This window comes from Polyodon spathula, chromosome 8, assembly GCF_017654505.1.
Source record: "Polyodon spathula isolate WHYD16114869_AA chromosome 8, ASM1765450v1, whole genome shotgun sequence".
Taxonomy (NCBI): Eukaryota; Metazoa; Chordata; class Actinopteri; order Acipenseriformes; family Polyodontidae; genus Polyodon; species Polyodon spathula.
In genome coordinates, this window is record NC_054541.1 from 33,855,374 (window position 1) to 33,875,577 (window position 20,204).

The window sequence follows — 20,204 nt, forward strand, 5'->3', positions numbered from 1 at the left end:
CATGAACAGCCACCCCAGCTAAATAACTTAATTACACGGCGAACAACTTCTCTATATGGTTTTGGTATTTTTGCTTTGCAGTAGCCCTGTCCAACATAGATAATAGTAAAGATAATGTATACATTAGGTGCGTTTCAGTAACATTCCACACGGTGTCATCTTGATTTTGCAGTTTCTTCTTTCAAAGCTGGTTGTTAAAATAAAGAACAATACAAACACGTTATACATAGCACCTTTGTACGGGCACGTACAGTGCCTTTGAGCAAATAAATAATGGGACCTTTTTTTCTCATGCAATCTGAAAACAAGTTGGCAGCGCTGAAAACGAACTTACTATAAACACAACTGTACTCAATCTGTTTAATGTAGCCAGGGGGCATTTAAAACCCAGATCACTTCAATGAACTATACAGTTGCTTTTGTTTTACTAATCGTGTTCCGTGTGCACTACTGCTAGAGACATGATGCAGAATCTGAATAGGGCTTACCAATTCATTAAATATACTCATTATTAATCAATACACAAATTATGTTTTAGGTCACGTATACAACAAAGACTAACGTTTTATTTTTTTACGTTAACAAAAAAGTGTTTAGTTTCCATAATCTACTTATTTATTTTTTATAGCCCACTGTAACGTTAAACTGTGAAACTAGACGACCTTCATTCAGAATTGCAATGCTGGTTGTGCAGTAACGGTACAATTATTGACATTACTACTCAAAACAGTTTAAAGACGCTTAAATCTGGACATGACGTAGGCTAACAGTATTATTTGCTAATTATTTTAATTACACATCTTTCTCATTGGACCGAAGGTACATAGCCAAGATTTGAAACTAACCTGCACTCATGATTTCAAAACTTCGCTCTTCATTCCATGTTCTTTCATTTCACTCAAATGCTTTTTTTTTTTTTTGTTTGTTTGTTTGTTTTTAATCGCGATATAATCCACCGTTTCCCCCTTTCATCTCAAACTCCAAGAAGCAATTGTTAATTCTGTTCCCATGGGGTGATTCGGTAGCCCAACAATCCCAACTGACTTTGTTCCTTTACCCAACTGTAAACTTTCTCTGTTCGCTCGGTTTTATAAACTCCAGTCTGCTACTCACAGCGCTACTTCCCCACTAGCGAGTCTTTCAAGAATATTGCCCGTCAATGACGTTATCAGAAAGGCTTCATGCCCAATGGAACGGTCATCCCACCCGGCGCCTGCGCTTGCATTGGACTACAATCCCACAATGCTAAAGTGTTGGAGGTCCATGGCGGAGAGCAATGACTGAGGAGTTTGATGAAGATGTGGTATTCGAGGTTGGTGCAATGTTTCCAGATGCGTTATGCAAACAGTTGTAACAGATCACCACTGTAATAAACAACAGAAAAATGGGAGTGACAGATTTTGCGTCATACATTATGTTTGATTGCAAAGTGTTTGAAACAGCGTAACGCAGTGCTGTTTGAATGAATGTATTCGTGTAATGTCAGTCTTACTAGACTACTGCTGTGTGTTACCGAGCTAGGTTAAATATTATATTTTAAAAACGCAGATTGGAAATATGATTTAAGTAATGGTCTGTTGTGTTCTTTCTTTGTTGTCAATACGCTTGCACGTGTTACACAAATATATGTTTTATCTCGTCTATTTAGGTTAGTCGTTTTTTAAAGTGTAAACCAACACACACGCACAAGGTATACGCATTTTTTAAATTAGCACTGTGAATTGGGAAGAGACTGGGAATGTAGCTCAGTGTATGTATAGAATGACTCTGAATGTATTTGTGAAATTTGTGTTGTATATTATTATAACATATACTGCTTTTTTTTTTTATTATACTAGGTTAGTCATAACAACATATTGCTGCTGTTCGGATGACATGTTGAGAAATGTATGTCGTGATTCACTTCAGCTGAAAACAGTCACTTTGCAAACTACTGTACCTGTTACTAAGTAGAATGCAAATCTCGATTTAAAAAACAAAACAAACAAACAACAAGAACAACAAAAAGACAGTTATATGACTGTAGTCCGACTTTTTGATTATTAGATAGTATAATACTGTTTTTGCATTGTAGTTTAAGTTGAGCATAGTTCAAATCGGGGGATCAGAAGTCATCATTCTAAATTTATACCAGAATCATTATCCAGTGCACGCTGTTGGTATGAGCTGACAGTTCCCAGGCAATTCCAGAATTCGAACACAGATACAGTGGTAATATTTACAAATTCAAACTCGCACATTAAAATGTGTAACACGTACACAGCAACCATATGCTATTGAAAAATGGTATGTATATATAGCTGGATTGTTTAATAAATTATTAAAAAAAAAAAAAAAAACGTATTTTACTTTTTCAGTGTTTATTGTCAATTCACACAGATGCGTCTTATCCAAAGGGGTGTTGTGTTAGCTGCTTCCTGGTTGTAAAATAATCAATTAATTTTACAATCTCTGAATGATAAGTCCATACAATAAATAATTTAATCAGTCACGTTTATTACAGTATACAAACCTCTGAATGATTTTCAGACATTTTCTTTCTTCTGCTAAAGTGCAGAAGTAGATTTCTTGCTTCAAATATTGGGGCTCTTTTTGCTTGTACTCGGCAGATCTCGGTCGTATCATGTTGAACGTTTGTTGTCATACACTTCAATGTACTTGCTTATATACTTAGAATCAAAGAGGCCATGTGTATAGATGTTTTTTCTCAATACAGTATTCAATAAGTCTGCCTTTCAGAAAGCATAAAACATTTGCATATCCTTTTACTGGTCAATATCCAGTATCTTATGCATGTCACAAGACCTTGTTAGAATACTGTATAATTTCAGCCAACCCCCCCCCCCTTTTTTTTTTTTTTTTTTTTTTTTTTTTTTAATAAAACTTGCGGGTTAGTTAGGTCAATGTGTAACTCCATTGATTAGTAGCATGTGCTCCTTATTTGGATGTGCAGCTGTGAGTTTCTCTTTCCACTGGCAATATATAAATCATGCCATGCTGTTGCAAGTTAATCCATTTTGTGCCAAGTTTATTGATTCGTTATTTAAAATCTAGGATACAGTTCTGATAATGATTTAGCAGCAGTGAGGCTCTTGCCTTTTTTAAATTTAAACTTTCGTGCTTTACTCCTCAGTTGATATGGTGGTTCAAGAGGCCAGGAATAAGATGAGTTTATGTTAAGAGCTTTATTTTGTTTTGTTTTGCCTGCTGTGGCAGGAGCTTGCTTTCTGCCAGTGCTGTGTTTTGATATTATATTCAATAAAGAATATTACACATTTTGTCACTTGGTTCATAAAAAATAAAAAAAATTAAACTTTTTTATTTATTTATTTTTTTAAATAAGAAAAATAATACAACGGACCAGGAATGTGAAATTGTATCTTAATAGTACAGTATTTTAGACCTGAGAAACCAGATCTTATCGTTCTTCGTGTCATTTCTTCCTACAGTTCATTGATAACATGCTTGACTTCTTCTGTTAAGAACCAATTTCAGTCATTTGTAAATCTAACTTTGAATTTCTTCCCGTCATCAGAATTCTCCGCTGTTCCAATACTTGCAGGATTTAGGACACACGGATTTCGAAACATGTGCAGCTGTGTTCCAGAAGGCAGAACAATGCACAGGAGAGGAGGGGCTCCACCAACAGGATATACACACCACACCAAGAGTGAGTGCTGAACCACTGCCCTGTTCCTCTGGGTCCCCCTGCTGCTGCTGCCTTTATCTTTTTTCAGTTTACCTCTTCTGGAATTTGGTTGTCTTTATCATAGCTATTACAGTAACATAATCCTTTGCATAATACATTGCCATACAATTGCATTTTTTAACTAGACCTTTTTTATTTTTAGTAGTGGCCATGGTTTTTAAAACTGCAACTGCATAAAACTGAAGGTAGATGAGAAACAGTTTTCTGACCTGCTTGACTACGCTCTGAATTGGCTAAAATTGGGTGTGGCCAAACCCAAGACACCACAAACTCTCTGTGCTCTACATAGTTTTGCAGTGCCCCTGCTTCTACCATGTGGAATAGGGGGAGGCCACTTTTGGCATTAGGCCATATTAGTTTGAGCCTGGGGCACTTGATGTCTGTTGACATAGCCAGGCTTGACCGAATGAAGGGCATTAGGAGTGCTTTGTCAGAGATTGGTTTGCATGAGCTTGTAGATCAGCTCAGGTATTGTTGCATTAGTAACTTATCCAGGGAAATGTAATTTATTTTTAGGTTAGAGATTTAATATTACTCCTGCGGTGGCTTTTCTGAAGTTACCTGAATATGCTCTTATGAGAGAGATGAAATGGGCAGATGGTATAAAACTGGATTTACTAGTAAAACCCTCCAACCAGAAACCAGCATTTAGCACGAGGAAACAGGTATTTACAGGAAGAACTCAATTTAAATACAGGAAGTGGTCTATGCAAAGTTCTATTATAATGTAGTGAGGGATGTGTAAATCATTTAGTTACATGGTATTCAAGATAATCTAGGAATAAACTGAAATGTAAACTGTCGAATCTATATACTGCCACTGAACTAATTTGTATCATGGTTATGAAAATGAAACCTCTAATAGTGCATTTATGTGTCTTTTAGTGCAAAACAAGGACAGTCTTTTTTGTACTGATTTTAAGGAAGGCAGTATTTAAAGGTGCACCCTTGTGATCAGTTGCATAGCCCTACTGGCTTTTGGTTGAGGAAACTCAAGCCTTCATTTTAATTCTATTTTTTTTGTCTTGCTCATTTGTGGTCAGGGTGTTTGATTCATGGAGTTCATGGAGAGTGATGACTTTGAGTGTTCTGTATTCTGGTCTGTACACAAGCTTCAACATTTTCAGCAGTCAGCTTTGGAAATATGATTTGCTTTTTGGAAAATCTGTCATAATGATTGCCTATTACTGAGTTTATTGTATCACAAGGCCTGTCAGAAGCCTTGAATCTCTTTTAAGGGAGAAGGAAACTTTTTCTACAAGCAATGGTGGCCAGTGCTGCATATTTAAGCAAGACTGTCCGATGCAGTTCCCTCAAGTTGAAACCAAACATATGTTTTTATGTATTTTAAGTCCCTTTAGAGGGCATACGTTGTGGAATAATGTGTGCTGTACTGGGTACGATTGGCTGAGATCAGGTGAGGTTTTTAATGAAAAGTTTGGACACTTACTAGGGAAGTATTTTATGTTGCCAAGTTTGTATTTATGGCATTTTTGCATTTGGTGGTGACTCAATACAAAATGCAACTATTTGATTACATAGCTGCAGTGTATATTATTCTGCTGTAAAATCTGAAGATTGTATGAAATCGTTCTTGGGCAGAAAGTACATATGCAAGTTGGTCTTACCTCTGTATACTAGGGAAACTGCATTTCTGTCCTGAAACTCAACCTCCCTGCTGCTCACTGTGGTATCCGCTGACCTGCGCATATTTCTCATTGTACTAATGTACACTTTTTTAATATAACTGACCGTGGATGGCCAGATTAAAAGGTTACATGCAGAATACATTAATACAAGATTGGCTCAATCACCATTCTATTCATACACATGCTAATACAGGAGCTTGGCACACTAAATTGAATTCCCCTTTTTCAGGATGTGAGTAAGTTTAATTCCTTTTCTGACAACAAGGCTGGGATCCAAACTAAAGCTGTGGCCACTTGCCAGAGCTCAGTAGTGCACTGATGGAGAGGCACGGGCTAGTCTTCTTTAGTGATTGAGCAAGTGACTGCCCTCCAGGGGAGGGGATACAGAAGTAAAGTGATCACAGGGAGAAGCTTGACTGGCAATTAGGCATTTTGAAATGTTTTTCATAGGGCTAAGTGGAGAGTCCAGCTCCTCTTCATTTAGGTCTCTGCAGGATTTACACGAACCCGACTGTTTCCAATCTCATGCCCTCAAGACCTTCAGGACAAAGTAGTGAACTCGCAGGAGTTTCTTTCTTGCCATGTAGGATTAGGATTTTTGAGTCCGGTCTAGGCGGGGTGGTGGGGTTAGGGGAAGCTTTCAACACCTGTATATCTTTTTACAAGATCTAATTAGGATGCCTAACTAATACGGCTGATTGAAAAACCAAGAAGTTGCAGCATAAACTAGCTTTGTAGTGGAAAATCCTGTGTGTCACTCACAGCTAAATTCATTAATAAGCACATGAACAAATTCCATACATAAAAAACTTCCAAGTGAGTTAATGTGTATAAAATGATTAGCCTAATTGTGGGAACACTCCCTTCCCAATAACAATGTACCTGAAATGGGGCAGATTGAGTTAGTTAGAAGAGTATTTGAATTAAGGTGTTATCTCCACGCTTCTTTAAGCCAGGGAGCAAAGTGAATGTGAGCTGCAGCAGACACAATTGGGAGAGGAGTGAACATTGTAAGCTAATGTAATTTAGTCAAATTAGTTTAGCATGCTAACAAGTACATCTTTAAAAACCAGGACGAGATAGAGGATTTAAAGTAGGATGCATTCCTAAATGTGGAAGTTGTCTCCCCTGATATGAAAAGGCAAGGGCTGCGTTTGTCTTCAGAGCATTGCCTGCATGGTCAGATTTGTTTTTCTTAATTTTTTATTTTTTTTGTCTTTACTGGGATGACTTGGGTTTATGTAATTTTTTACTAGCAAACGAAGAGACATTATATCACATCTCAGTCTAAATGAGTCAGCAAAAATAATGCAATTGAAAAGATAAGCATGCTGTAACAAACCTCGGCAAAAGAGTTTGCGAAATGTCTTTTCCAATGCACTTTAATTCCAAAAATACACTCTGCGTCTGTGGTGGAGATGTAATTATTTTAATTTATACTGTCACGCTGTTACTAGTGGCTTCTGTGTTTACAAACACCATTGTTTCCATAGATTTGTAAAATAAAGGTACTGTATGGGATGTTGCTGTTTCTAAATATGCAACTCTGCGGGTGGAAACCTGGTCACGAGAGAGAAAGGGAGACAATACCAGTTTAATGTTTTCTGCAGCACCGTCATTCGTATTATAAGTTTAAAAATTCCTTCAGTGCTCATGGTAATGGGTACTTAACTAAAGAAAACCTGCATTCTTCAAAACAAACAATAGACTGGGGTTCTTTGAAACAAGTCAGTTAGAGTAGATTGATAATTCAAGGTCAGTGGGAGTTGGTTTTTGAAGTGGTATGCGTGAGGTCTCTTGCAATGGGTACCTGTGGTGAGCAAGCATTGATTCAGTTCAGCACTTCTGTGCTCTGTAGACCAGTCCTCTAATGATACAGCTGTATGTTTGGATTGGATTGTGGCTTTTTATCGATGTTTTTTTAATTAATGGGCCCTATCCAAGAGGTTTACAATGTTTTGTATGCTGTTTTTCAGCGAGGCCTTTTCTTGAAACTGGCTGATGCCATTCTGAGGTTGAACCCTTTCCAGCAAGGCAAAACATCAGACAGCCCAGAGATGCAGTTGGTGAGTGTTATTTTTTCTTAATAAGCTGTAACCAAGCCAGTACACACCCAGGTTCTGTCTAGGCCAGTGTTTCCCAGCCCTGTTCCTGGCGGAACACAGTGTCTGCTGGTTTTCGTTCCAATGCAGCGCTCAATTGCTTAATTGAACCCTTCATTGAACTAATTAAGTGATTAACTGGGCATTTTCCCGTTATTTTCAAGCTCTTCGTTTGTTGATACGGTTCAATTAAGCAATTGAGCACTACGTTGGAACAAAACCAGCAGACACAGTGTGCCCCTAGGAACAGGGTTGGTAAACACTGATATAGACTTCCATGTTAGGAAATGTTGGTGTTTTAGAACAGCCCCAAACCAGCTGTGGCTTATCAGACTTGTGATTAAGCACACCTTCCATTAGCCACACCTGGTACAGAGTTATTGCAAAACTTCAAGTGGCGCACTCTACTTTCCACTCTACTACTTATTCTTTTTTTTTTTTTTTTTTTTTTTTTAATTAGGATGTGGGATTTCGGCAGTATTCGCTGCATACCATCCTGGAACAGGAAGTGCTGCTACAGGAGGATGTGGAGCTGATTGAGCTTCTCGACCCCAGTATCCTGTCCACAGGACACTCGGAGCAAGCAGAAAGTGGCGACGCTTTAGGCCTGCGCTTCACAGGAACTCTAAATTTTTGGTAGTGCCTTGAGAATGCTTCTTCTGTTGTACTTCACTGACGTGCTTAACTGTGCTTTGGTCAGAGCACTAGTTTCCAGGTTAATCTGAAAGTAAATAATGCACTGAAAGGTTTTAAAGGACAGGGTGGTAGACTTCTTGAGACAAGTATGTTGACTGATGGATTATGGATTTTCTGCTCCCTTATATATTTATGTTTATAAATAAGTTGGCTGCTCCTTTCTCTTGTTCTCAGTACCACATGACTTTTACTGTCCATTCACCTCCTTTATTATGTAATTCCACCCTGTAAATCTGCTTGCATTATGAATACTCCTTTTTTTTAATCCATTTATAATATATTTGTTGTATGTTTAGAGAGTCTCCCTCTTGCATTCTGTTTGTGTGCAGCCTATTCAGCTTTGAAAACATTCTAATCTTGTGGTTATCTTTTTGCCCATACTGTGTAGAAGTCATATTGTTGTCAAAGTCAGCAGCCTGGGTGACCTTATCAAATTCATTAAAATAATGTAAATTATAATCTAAACTGGCAGCAGGTACTAGCAATGAAAAACTGATCATAATCCTAAGTATGTAATGTAAGGCATTTTGTCTCCTCAGGGACCTCTCTATACTGGCTGCCTTTATTGGGGTCCTGATCGCCATGCACCTGCTCTTTGATGTGTCCTGGGTGGCCCTGGGGCCGAGCCTCCTCGCTTTCAGCGCCTTCATGTTTCTTAGGGGGCTGAGTCTCTGGAAGACCGCCAGCCTGCGGATGACTATGAGAAAGTGCAGCATCCAGCTGGAGGAGCTGACAGCCAACAGCCGCGCCTTCACCAGCCTGGTGAGGAAAGCACTGCGCCTCGTTCAGGAAACAGAAGTCATCTCCAGAGGGTTCACCCTGTAAGTGTCTCTTCACTTCTTTTTAATACCATATTTCCATGTACAAACTAACAAAACTACACACACACACACACACACACACACACACACACATACACATATCTCCCTCTTAAGACATGAAAGCTGTTTAGGTTACTTGGTAGAAGCTGTCAATAAACTGGTTAAAGTTTTTTGTCTCTCACCCTGAACTGTGGAATTCTTGATAAAAACCTGATAAGTGATGGAATGAAATTTCTCTGGCTACACAAATTTGACATGCCGTCTTTACATAGCTGTTTAATAATGTAGGAAAAAGAAGCTACTTCTTTTTTTTTTTGTTTGTTTTTTAATTTTACAACAAAAAAGCCATTGGTTCCACTTGGTTAAATATCCATGTGGTGCTGAATTTGCATTAATTCCAATTATTCTTCCTCCAAAATAGTTTATTTACATCAAACAATATGTACTACTCAAAATTAATAAAGTCCTTATAATTCTTAAGAAATTCGTAGTGATTGGAAAATTGACTTCTTGTACTGTGAGGCACTGTCTGAATTGTCATCTCACACAATGTAACTTTTTTTTTTTTTTTTAAGACAGTTGACAACCAGTTTGCTCACTGTCATATACAGTAGTACAGAGAGTACAGACTGAAGTGTATACCAGCCATTACATCAGTTTTGTTGTTGTGTGTAGTTTGAGATGTTCTGGGACACGTGTACAGTTGTATCACATTTCACTTTTCAAGTTTGCTTGACAGGGTCAGTGCTGCTTGTCCATTTAATAAAGCCGAGCGACACCGTGGTCAGCAGCTGATCGGCCTTCGGAAAGCAGTGTACAAAGCCCTGAGAGCCACCTTCCGAGCCTCTCGACTGGCCACCTGCCACATGCTGAAGTCATATCCTTTTCATCCGAGGCCGCAAGCAGTTGCTGGGTAAATGAACAGCAGAACAACACAGATTAGGAATCTGTGTCTTATTAATCTGTCCACTCTGCGCTGTTTATTATAAGACAGGTTGAATTTTACTACTGGGGGTGAGATCTGCTGTTGACCTGCCAAAGACAATACTTATGTTTTCCTCAGAGGTGGGTTCAGTACCTAGAGTTTGATTGAAGACTGTTTCTAACGTATATGTTACGGTAAAAGTCAGAATATTTTCAATTGTTAAGATTTACTGGTAAATATCCAAAATAAACACGATGGTGCTTTACTTCAGGCATTTACTGGTAAATCTCAAAAATGACCAAGTACCTTTGACTGCAATGACTGAATATCTCACTTTCATGCATTGTTTGTAAGGCTTCAGGAGTCCAGTGTAACTCTGTGCCACCAAATACAATAATAATCAAGTAAGTATATCTATATCTGTCTTTGTGGTGTTTTGTGTCATAACCAAAGTATGATTTAATTTGCATTTAACAATGTTATTTTTCATCAATCTACATATTTGGAGTACAGTAGCCTTCAACACCATTGTGATTTCTTTTATATGCAAATTTACAGAATCTTGTTTGTTCAGCATAAGCAGATCCCAATATTGTACCATGTTGAACTAGTTTAAATTGCTCAATTGTGCATTACTGTAACCTCATTGAATATTTTATTAATGGAAAAGGTGTATGCAGAAATAAATATGTTCTTCGACATTTAGGTTTTTTGTTAATGAAACATTTCTATGCAGAAATACATATTGTTTGATATCAGTGTTTTTTCTTAATGGTAAATATGTATGCAGAAATAAATATATTCTTCGACCATTAATGATTATTTTGTTAATTGATCATTTATATACAGGAATAAGTAAATGATTTGATGATACAGTGTACCTGCAAAAAGTACAAAAAGCAAATTTCTTCATAATTTCAGACATTTACCGGTAAAACTTAAGAATGACCAGATTCTGACTTTCACCGTAACATATATACCTACAATACCAGTGGTATTCTACCTGTTACAGAATAGACTACAGAGTTGGTTCTTTTGGCCTATGGGTATTAAAAATCTATGACTAGAAGTCTTGTTTTCACACACTTGCTTGCACCCTTTCCTTAAACAATTTTTGTAAATGGGAAAGAGACACACATTTTCTGATCTTAGTTTCCTTAACCCTTTCATGAACGTACCCCCTGAACTCGGAGATAGACAATGTGACGAACTATGTGTCAGCGGTGCCCCTGAAGGAGCTGGGTTTAGGGTTGAGCGAGGAACTGCTGTCAGATGAGCAGGCCCAGGAGCTCACTGATGACTACAGTCTACCCGCACTGAAGGTAACAGGGCCTTTTTTTTTTCCACTAAACCCAGAAAGAAAAGTTACAAAGGCTAATATGGTAGAACAGTATTTATACCTATACTCTATTATTTGGAGAGTTTGGTGACTTTCTATAGCTCTCATCCACTTAGACAACACCAATGGATTATTTTGCAAAAATCAAGGAAGGTGTAAAGACGGTACATGCTGTCTCATAAACTTCTCGGCAGAATTTAATGTCCCGAGGCAAACTTCTCAGTGCTTGCCTTTAACAGCAAATGTCACATATTTTAGTAATACCCATAGTTATGTTTTTGCTTTGTGCTTTTAACAGGTACTTTTTCAACTGTGGGTGGGGCAAAGTTCTGAGTTCTTCCGGAGGCTGGCTTTGCTCCTGTCCCCAGTGCACATGCCCACAGACTCGGGTCTGAGCCCTGAGCATCTGATGCACCGAGTAGTGACGGAGGTGACAGGGCCACTGCACCGCACGCTGACCACATACCTGGAGGAACTGCGCCGCAGCTATGAGTTCCACCGCTACTTCGAGACACAACACCAGCCGCAGGGAGAGGGAGAGCGCTCCAACAGGGCCAGGCAGAAGTGCAGGGAGCTCAACAGCCTGTACACTGCTGTGCGCAGCCTCCAGCTCCATCTCAAAGCCCTGCTCAATGAGTACGTGCTGCCGGCTATTGCACCTCCTCATCTTGTGGATGCAATTTGCTACATGTTTATCTTGGTGGTAATAATGGGCTTTAGTCCCATAGTTGCATGATTTTGTGATCACACGTTACTTTTGGAGTATGACATATGGCAGCTGTATTTCTTGGCTCTTTTTAGATCATTGTTTTCCTTTGTTTGTTTTAGTGTCATCTACAATCTGCACTTTACATCTTCATTTAAGCCAGGTCTGTTTAGCACACCACTTGTGATTTCAATCATTTGAAAGCATTGTGTAGCCTTACTACCCTTTTATACACAGGTATTTTATTTGGGAACATTTATTATTACTTTTCCACATCATGCTTTTTCTCATTTTAATTGTTTGGATGTGTGTTTATTGGCATATCGGTAGGAATTTTTTATGTTTCCTACTTTTTTTTTTATTTTCCGCTCTTATTGCAGAGTGATCATTCTGGAGGATGACATAGAGAAGCTGATGGTTTCCGAGGAGCCTCCAGAGATGACTTGCGCAGTATACCAGGACCTGGAGCAGAAACTGAAGCTGATCCAGCCACACATGCAGGCCAGCTCAAGCTGCTGGGAGGAGGCGGTGTCCCAGGTTGACAAAATGATACGCAGAGCCACGGGCTGCAAAGGTAACATTTGTTTATAGTATAAATATTAAGCATGACACAGATCTGGTGTCGATTCAGTAACCTTGTGCAGGGGTGCCTACCTAAAGAGGAATTCACAAAGACAGTCATATCTAAAGAGATCCTCTGAGTTGAGGAGACTGACTTGATTTCTAGAAGTTACGTTGAGGTGTTTTGAAAGTTGTAGCTTGAAATGTGGACATTTTTCACCTAGTGCTTCTGCATTGGTAGTAAGTGGATAACATTTAGGGCAGTGGTTTTCAACCTTTTTATTTCAAGTATCAGTGTTTCCACCAGGTGTATCAGTAACTATATGCAATCTTAAACTGCTGTTGTAATGAAGTAGGTCTCTGTTTTACAACCAGGTTTGTGTCTATACTTGCTTGTTTGTTGCTGCATTCTGCTGAATGGTTAATCTAGTCATGAACTCTGCATGTTTATATTTTTCAAGTGTTGTGGAATTGGTGACCGCACCTTTTAATTGTGTACAGTTGTACAGTAATATGGAGACCGCATGCCTCAGCTGCCATGCTCACTGTTAGTGACATCCTGATCTGACAGCGTGTAACACACAGCTCTGATTTACATACCATTTATTCTTCCCTAAAAACAAGTTTAAATTGCAGTGAGTTTGTTCTGCTCTATTTACAGTATTAAATACACCACAGCAAGCACATTGTCATACATTTTTATTAGCACAATCTGAGAGCTAAATTTAGTAAATGGCGTGTTTTTTTTTTTTTTTTTTTTTATTGTTTACTGCAATCAAGTAAGCTGCAGTACACAGTGCACTTCCTAATTACAGTTCCAGGTATTTCTCTGTTCTGCTTTCACATTTTTCAAATGGTCAGTTTGAGAAATAAACATTGTTTTCCCTGCAACAGCCTGCTTTTGTACAAAACTCACGTTACGTACTGTGTTAGTAATGGTAATGGTGCTCATAAATTACTGTCCATGCTTCTTTGGCTGAAGAGGTATTATCAGCTCATCTGGAATCTTGTGCAAGTAAATCATATTTAAACTGCTGACTGTGACTAAGTCTGTTATATCTGGGATGCAAATTGACTCGACTTTATTTAGGCACGCTACGATTTGACTGGCGAAAGATCACATTGGTTTATTGGAGTTTGTAAAGATAACTTTTTTCCACTTGGTATAGTAAACTTTTCACTTCCTTGATTGTTTAATTCTTGAGCTTTTTTTCTGCATTACAGCCCTTCATTAATTGTTTTCTTTATTTTAAGTTACCAGGGCATTTTGTTAATGGCACGTGTGCGATACACAAACCTTAAGTGTGTCTGTATTTGTTGCTGTTCTTGTTCTACGTTTAAGTGCAACTGTTCATTTTAAGCTACTTTTCTTTACACAACAGTACTGACACATGTTTGGTCACCATCACAACTGTTGCAAGAAACTGGGGTTCGACAGACCGACGTTGTGTCGCATTCGTAAATGCTGACACTTGCTTTTAATGGGAGATGCAGCATTTTTGTGCCTGTAACCCCTATAAAACAGCTGTCAGAATGTGTTTTTTTTTTTTTTTTTGTTGTTGGTTTTTTTTTTTTTTTTTTTTTTTTTTGCATTTGTAACCATTTTAGGCGCAGTCTGGAGCCCTGCATCATAATTGATCATTTCTCTGTGATTTCAGTGGTACGAACAGATTGATACATTATGGTGGTGCGATTGAGGGAGGATTGTGCTTTGAGGAATGGTATTGTCATAAAAGAACTGTCGTTGCATACTAGTGGCAAGCCTGTCGTGTATCAATAAAGGTACACGTATAACAGGTTGAAAACCACTGATTTAGGGTGCCACTAGCTTAGTATAATGTTTTGAAGAGCAACTAGTTTTGAAAACGTTTTTAATGTCTGCTCATTTTAAGGAAGATAACTCAAGTGAGTTTTGGTAAAAATGTGTTATTGCTCCTTTACATAAAGAGCAGACAGTCGCATTATGACTCTTCCTATTCGATGCATTGGTGGTCTCTGTAGCTCTTTTGTAGTGATGGTCCTATGAAAGGTTTAGTTAGTTTAATTGGAAATAACATTTCCTTAAAACTAACATTGTTACATTCCTCCTTCTTACCTTTTGGGAGATTAGGCAACAGATGGCAGATCTATTCATGTAGTAAACAGGACATCTTTTAGTTGCATCCCTAAATATAAATCACTGCCCCACCTTTAATGGCATTTCCGAGTAAAATGAGGTTTGAGGTGTTACTTGCTATTAATTTGACCGGCAGATGCATGTTTTATTGCTTTTTTTTTTCCTGTACACAGCTATTTTGGTCTTCATTGACTTTTGCTGAGATGTTGTTTGCTTTGTGTCCAGTAACCCATGCATTTTCATCCTTAGGCTATGTTCCATCAGTGGTTATCTAACCATGATAGTCCGTCCATCAATTAAAATGTTTGTCATAAGATGTATAGTGCTATAATAATAAAGAGTAGTATAAAACCTTTTAGTAACATAATAGGCCCATGCTGTCCCCCGGGTGCTCTTGTAAGGTTTTAGTAATTGCAATACTCCTCTAAATTTAAAAAACCGTAAACGTCTGCTGTTCTGTTTTAATGTGCTTCACTCAACTGTTTTTCTTTCTAAAATCAGGCTAATCCTACACTGGAAGATAAACATTGGAAGATTATGTAACTCCACACTTGTCCGCTATACCCTGTACCCTCAATTAAGAGTATTATTAAAATGATCAGGCGTTTGAGCAGTAAGACTCCTATTAAAGTAATTGTTCCTCCCCTATAGCTCCTAATAGTAAACCTACAGACTCAGTAAGACTTAGTGCTGTGACCCTGTAAGTGTGGTGGGTTCAGAGCAGGTTTAGCAGAGACCTGATTGCTTAAATTCCTGGCACCTGATGATGTCAATAATATACATTCATTCGGGACTGGGTGCAGGGACTTGTGTGAGATTCTAAACATGCTGCGTTTGCTGAACTATATATATTTCTGTGTTTTTATCCTGTACAGTACATGGTATACTAATCAATAAATCACTGCTGCTACAGTTAACTAATGTTTGCTGCCCTGTAATATTCCCTGCAGGAAAGCCTGAAACTCCAGATGAGAGCTTCACTCCTGTCCTTACTCCCACGTCCCGTCCTGTCACACTGATCGAGGACAGAGATCCTGTCCCAGAGGAGCAGGTACAAAGTGGGTTACACAAGCTGTGTGGGACAGCAGGAACAAGAGGGACTACTGTATAAGTAGGCATACTACTTTTTGATATTAATCGGTAAAGCTTGTTAAATGTCAAATTCACAAAAAATGAGTTTGACTGAAATAAATTTTTATATACGATAAATGTCGGTAAAACCACTCACTATTTTTAAAATTTTCTTACCAAAAATAATCATTTAGAAATCGTCTCTACTTTGAGTTGTTTTTATACTTGTTGTCTGTCCCGTCTCCGTTCCGCTCTGAATGGCTGGGGGTCGCTGTCAGTCATCTCAGTGGACCGTTAGTACTATAGTTTCCTGTTCTGACAGATCTTGTTGACTGAAGCAGTGCTAGAATGCTCTCATTTGCCAGCTACAGCGCCTGTCATTCAAAACGCCTACTTTGAAGTTAGCGGGTTAAGGTGTATGTAAGCTTTTGCTTTAGGTATATGGTGACAGTTACTAGTTTGATTTGAAAATGGGGCGCAAGAGAAAAACACTTAATGAATATTGTGCACAGTACCCTGGCCGACGGCTGAAGTCTCCAGGGCAGTACAAAGTGGACCCGTCTGCCTTGCCTTTGCAGAAGCAGAAGAGGGGGAGCTCAGACTCTAAATAATAAGTGCAAGTCAGATCTGTTCAACTATCCTAATGTTTTGTTCTGTGAACATTATTTTTACTCGTAGATTTATGCTATAAAGGTCTGTGTAATACACTTTTATGTGCTGAGTTTATTACAGTTTATTTGAGACAATTTTTAAATGTATAGCTCAGCTGTGACCAAACATTATTTCAATGTTATGGAATGTTGGTAACCATGGTTTTGTTGCATGTTGAATATGATAAAGGGGTTTCACTAAATGAGACGTTTCTCAATGGCATAGAAAGTCTGGTTTTTTTTTTTAAAACATAAAGGTCAATTTCACCCATTCTCTGCTTGAATTGAAAAATAGATCGAAAAACATTAAATTCTTTAAAAAATAAACGTTGATATTAATCGTCGTTTGGCAAAAAAATAAAAATCGAATAGTGGCAAGCCTATGTATAAGTAGTCTTAAAAACCACTGTATTTCATCAGCACATATATTGTTTAATTAGAACTATTGACAAAAACAGAAATTCTATGAAAATGTGTTTGAGGCAGATTTACTAAGCTTTTGCTTCAATGCTTTTCTAAAGTGGTATAAACAAATTGCTAATGTTTCAGAACTTGAAAAGAACAAATTGGGTGTATGTAGAAGCTCTTACAATACATACTTGGTTGTTTTGTCTAGTTCTGAAAGATAAGCAGTTTTTTTTTTTTTTTTTTTTTTGGAAAGTGAACAATTTTGTCCTGAGGGGGAAAAAAAGAAATCGTAAATCTGGCTCTTTGTTTTGGGAATTGCCTAAAGAGGGGACTCTAAACGGAAACATTGCAGGGGTTTTTTGTTTGTTTGTTTACTGAAAAGCCCATTTGCCTCGTCAGGAGCTGGAAGCCTATGTGGATGACTCTGAGTCAGATGGAGAGGGTGGGGGGGTGGGGTTTGACTACCTGTCTCCAGAGGAGAGAGAGCGGCAGAAGAAGGAAGGCGAGGAATCCAAGAGGGTCCTACTAGAACTCAAATCAGTGCTGGGGCTCCGAGCCTCCGAGATGGAGAGGCAGAAGTGGAAGCAGCTGCTGTTCAGCGATCAAGGTCAGGGTGATGCAAGAGTGTGTGTTAATTACATGACTAATTTAGCATGTAGGTAACGTTGAACATTTTGTAACTTTCGTAAGGACTGAATAAGGCACATGCGTTAGGTCTGACAGGGATGACTCAGGCAAAACTAGCTGTGGAATACTAAGCATAAAACATCATTTGTCATACTGCAGTGCAGATAAATCAGTTTGTAGCCTGTGTTGAATGCATTATAGTCCTGCCTATTAAACTTGTAATGTGTTTTACATATTTATTTATATACGTTTTAATTTCTATTGCTTTCCAGCTATTTTGAAGCCTATAGTGCCTGCAGAGACTTTAAAACCTGTTGCTACCTCTGATTCACCCCAGTCCACAGCCTCCCCTCCACAGGAGTGCAGTCGGTATAATCATGTCCCTAAAGAGGACGGTGACTGTAGCAGTGAGTTCACTGGCAATGCTGCAGACTGTCAGACAGAGTATTGCTGTGCTCTGCCAGAGGGGGCGCAGAGTGAGGAGGACACTACAGACAAGGAGACTTTGAACTCCCACAGGGCCGAGGGAATGCTGCACTATCAGTACGATGGGACGGAAGCAGATGCTGAGAGTGATGTAGCTGCTGCTGAAACCATGCCCTCCCAGAACGTTTTGGAGAAGGTTTTGCCAGCCACTGTGCAGGAGAGGCTAAGTGGACTGCGTGGGTCTGCAGCTATCAGTTTCAGCTCTGCTTTAGCTGCTCAGGCAGCGGCCAGATCGTACGCCTTCTCCAGCATGCAAGAGCAGACCTTCGGAGAGGATGAGGATGAGGATGAGGATGGGGGTGAAGGTGAGGGGGAGGATGGGGGGGAAAACTGAGCGGTGACTGAGGAATAGAGAAGCTGGAGCTAATTTACTGGCACGCATTCTTGGAAACTACAAAGGATATTCATTTTAATATTTTCTGTTATTTATAGAAATACTATAAGTATGTCTGTTTAATTGTGTGATTTTTTTAAAACAACTTTTATTTTAACAGAAAACTATTCTTTTATGGATGAACAGAATACTTAACCAGAATGCTTTAATATTCCTGTACCTCATTTCAACTGTCCACAATACTGTTCTGGAAGTCATTCTTGATTAGAACCCCCTTTGTAACTGTCCTTCTTCCCCCTCTGCATGGGGGGGGGGGGGGGGGGGGGGGGGTCAGCATTGGCTGTGCGGTTCAAAAGATGAATACCTCATAATGGGTCAATATGGCTCTGTCTTCCCACAAATGCTCGCTATACATGTTTTTTGTTTGGTAGTATGTCTGTGAGCTGTCTTAACAATAACTCATTAGAGCATGCTTCTGTCTGAGCAGGGCAACATTGGACAATGGAAGTGTAGTATCGAAGCACTGTTCATGGAGTAGATCAACCCTTTGCACTACTGTCCAGCAAATGGGCCAAGGTGCTGAAACTCACAACGGATTTTCTGAATCATAAAGAATGCTTTTCTTGGTCTTAATTGCCATCTCAGTATTTTGATGGTGGGTGACAAGATTGGACAGACAACTGAAGCAGAGACATACCATGCTGCTTTAAACAATGAAACACACTTAATCAGTGATGGGGATTGATCTGCAGTGTCTGACCAGAGTAACAGCTGCTGAGGCCTTGACTCTGCATAGTAGTGGTATTTTAGAGTAGAGAAGCAAAGAGTATGCCAGCTAAAGTTGAAAATACATTTTGTGTTCTTGGGTATGGTACCTGTACATTTGAATGTATTTCTAAAGCCTGAACCAGGACATGTGCTCTGAAGATGGACTTGGTCCTTAGAGCAGGTACGAAAATACTTCTGTTTCTTTAACAACATGATTGTTTGGTGATTTATTTCATTAAAATGTCTGTGCGCAGCTGAGCAGTCTTTTGCTCACCAACACATCTCACAAAAGGCAAAGGGGTTTCATTGATGTAACAGAAAATAAGCCATTTATTGCACATCACACTGTTTTAATCATGACACAAGGATGAAAAGGTTTTGCTGTCATAGTACTGGGAAAATGATACATTAACAGCTATTTCACAAACCTTGATTGTCACGAATCTTGGGCTACCATAACTAAAATAACATTAGGTAGTCTAAGATTAGTCCTAATCGGGGTCTGTGAAACCAGACCTAAAAGTAATATTTGTAATCTAATGTAAGACAAAAAGGTACATTGGAGAAAACATGGTACAAGGCCTTGTATCAAAAACGACTATGTAGGATCTTCAAAAAATATTGTTATATTGTTTGTTCGATTATTTTTTGGTCTACAGCTTAGATAAAACAGCACACAGCTTTTACATTTTACAAATAGTTTTCTTTTACAAAAATAAAAACATCACATTTTGTTCACTCCAAATACATTACATCTTTTAGCAAGACTGTATAATTACACAATGTGAAAAACAAATAAGAATTTTACATATTAAATTTGTACGATGAAATTGACCTTAATAAAACTTTTTTTTTTTTTTTTTTTTTTTTGTGTGTAAACCTCCTGTGTAATCTAAAAGCCCTTCTTTAATTTGGTTGGTTTGTAATATCTTTGTATGATGGATGTTGACGAGGCACATGTGCTGTTTGGATTGCACTCAGTCACCACAAACCATTGACTTTGAATGTTCTGTTATCCGATATTTTAAATAAATATTGCAGTATTCCTATACAGAGTATTGATTCATGAGTGACTTGTCTTTGTTTCCACACTCCAAGTCCTCTAAACACTACAGTGAAACAAATAAATAAAACTATATAAACATAATTTAGATCTTTTATTTAACATCATGTAATCAAAGAAACTACAAAATGATATTGCAAAAGTCTACTGGTAGCCATAATAGTAGTACAGTG

General features: G+C 38.5%; 2 protein-coding genes across 4 annotated transcripts in view; one reads left to right on the top strand and one right to left on the bottom strand.

The window, feature by feature from the left end:
- The window catches only part of LOC121319825 (FYVE, RhoGEF and PH domain-containing protein 6-like), a 35,864-nt gene extending 34,798 nt beyond the window's left edge, over window positions 1-1,066 (bottom strand). The window contains exon 1 of the mRNA XM_041257675.1: window positions 846-1,066. Coding sequence (XP_041113609.1) covers window positions 846-855 — 10 coding nt within the window. The 5' untranslated portion in view covers window positions 856-1,066. The remainder of the gene's footprint in view (window positions 1-845) is intronic.
- Window positions 1,067-1,180: 114 nt separating this feature from the next.
- LOC121319826 (vezatin-like) lies at window positions 1,181-20,143 on the top strand. 3 transcript variants are annotated; one of them, XM_041257676.1, is made up of 12 exons: window positions 1,181-1,312; window positions 3,536-3,670; window positions 7,335-7,424; window positions 7,921-8,096; window positions 8,696-8,977; window positions 9,705-9,854; window positions 11,077-11,224; window positions 11,540-11,877; window positions 12,328-12,521; window positions 15,575-15,675; window positions 17,153-17,360; window positions 17,653-20,143. In XM_041257676.1, the coding sequence occupies exons 1-12, from the start codon at window positions 1,277-1,279 to the stop codon at window positions 18,198-18,200; spliced, it is 2,406 nt and encodes an 801-aa protein (XP_041113610.1). In that variant the 5' UTR covers window positions 1,181-1,276; the 3' UTR covers window positions 18,201-20,143. The 3 variants fall into 3 exon arrangements, with proteins under 3 accessions (XP_041113610.1, XP_041113611.1, XP_041113612.1); XM_041257677.1 differs by having other exon boundaries at window positions 9,717-9,854; XM_041257678.1 differs by having other exon boundaries at window positions 3,563-3,670.
- The last annotated feature ends 61 nt before the right edge of the window (window positions 20,144-20,204 follow it).

Coding starts and splice junctions, on each gene's coding strand:
- LOC121319826 (XM_041257676.1), top strand. CDS start 1,277: ATGACTGAGGAGTTTGATGAAGATGTGGTATTCGAG. Junction 15,676..17,152: donor ATCCTGTCCCAGAGGAGCAG/GTACAAAGTGGG, acceptor TTGCCTCGTCAG/GAGCTGGAAGCCTATGTGGA. Junction 17,361..17,652: donor GCTGCTGTTCAGCGATCAAG/GTCAGGGTGATG, acceptor ATTGCTTTCCAG/CTATTTTGAAGCCTATAGTG.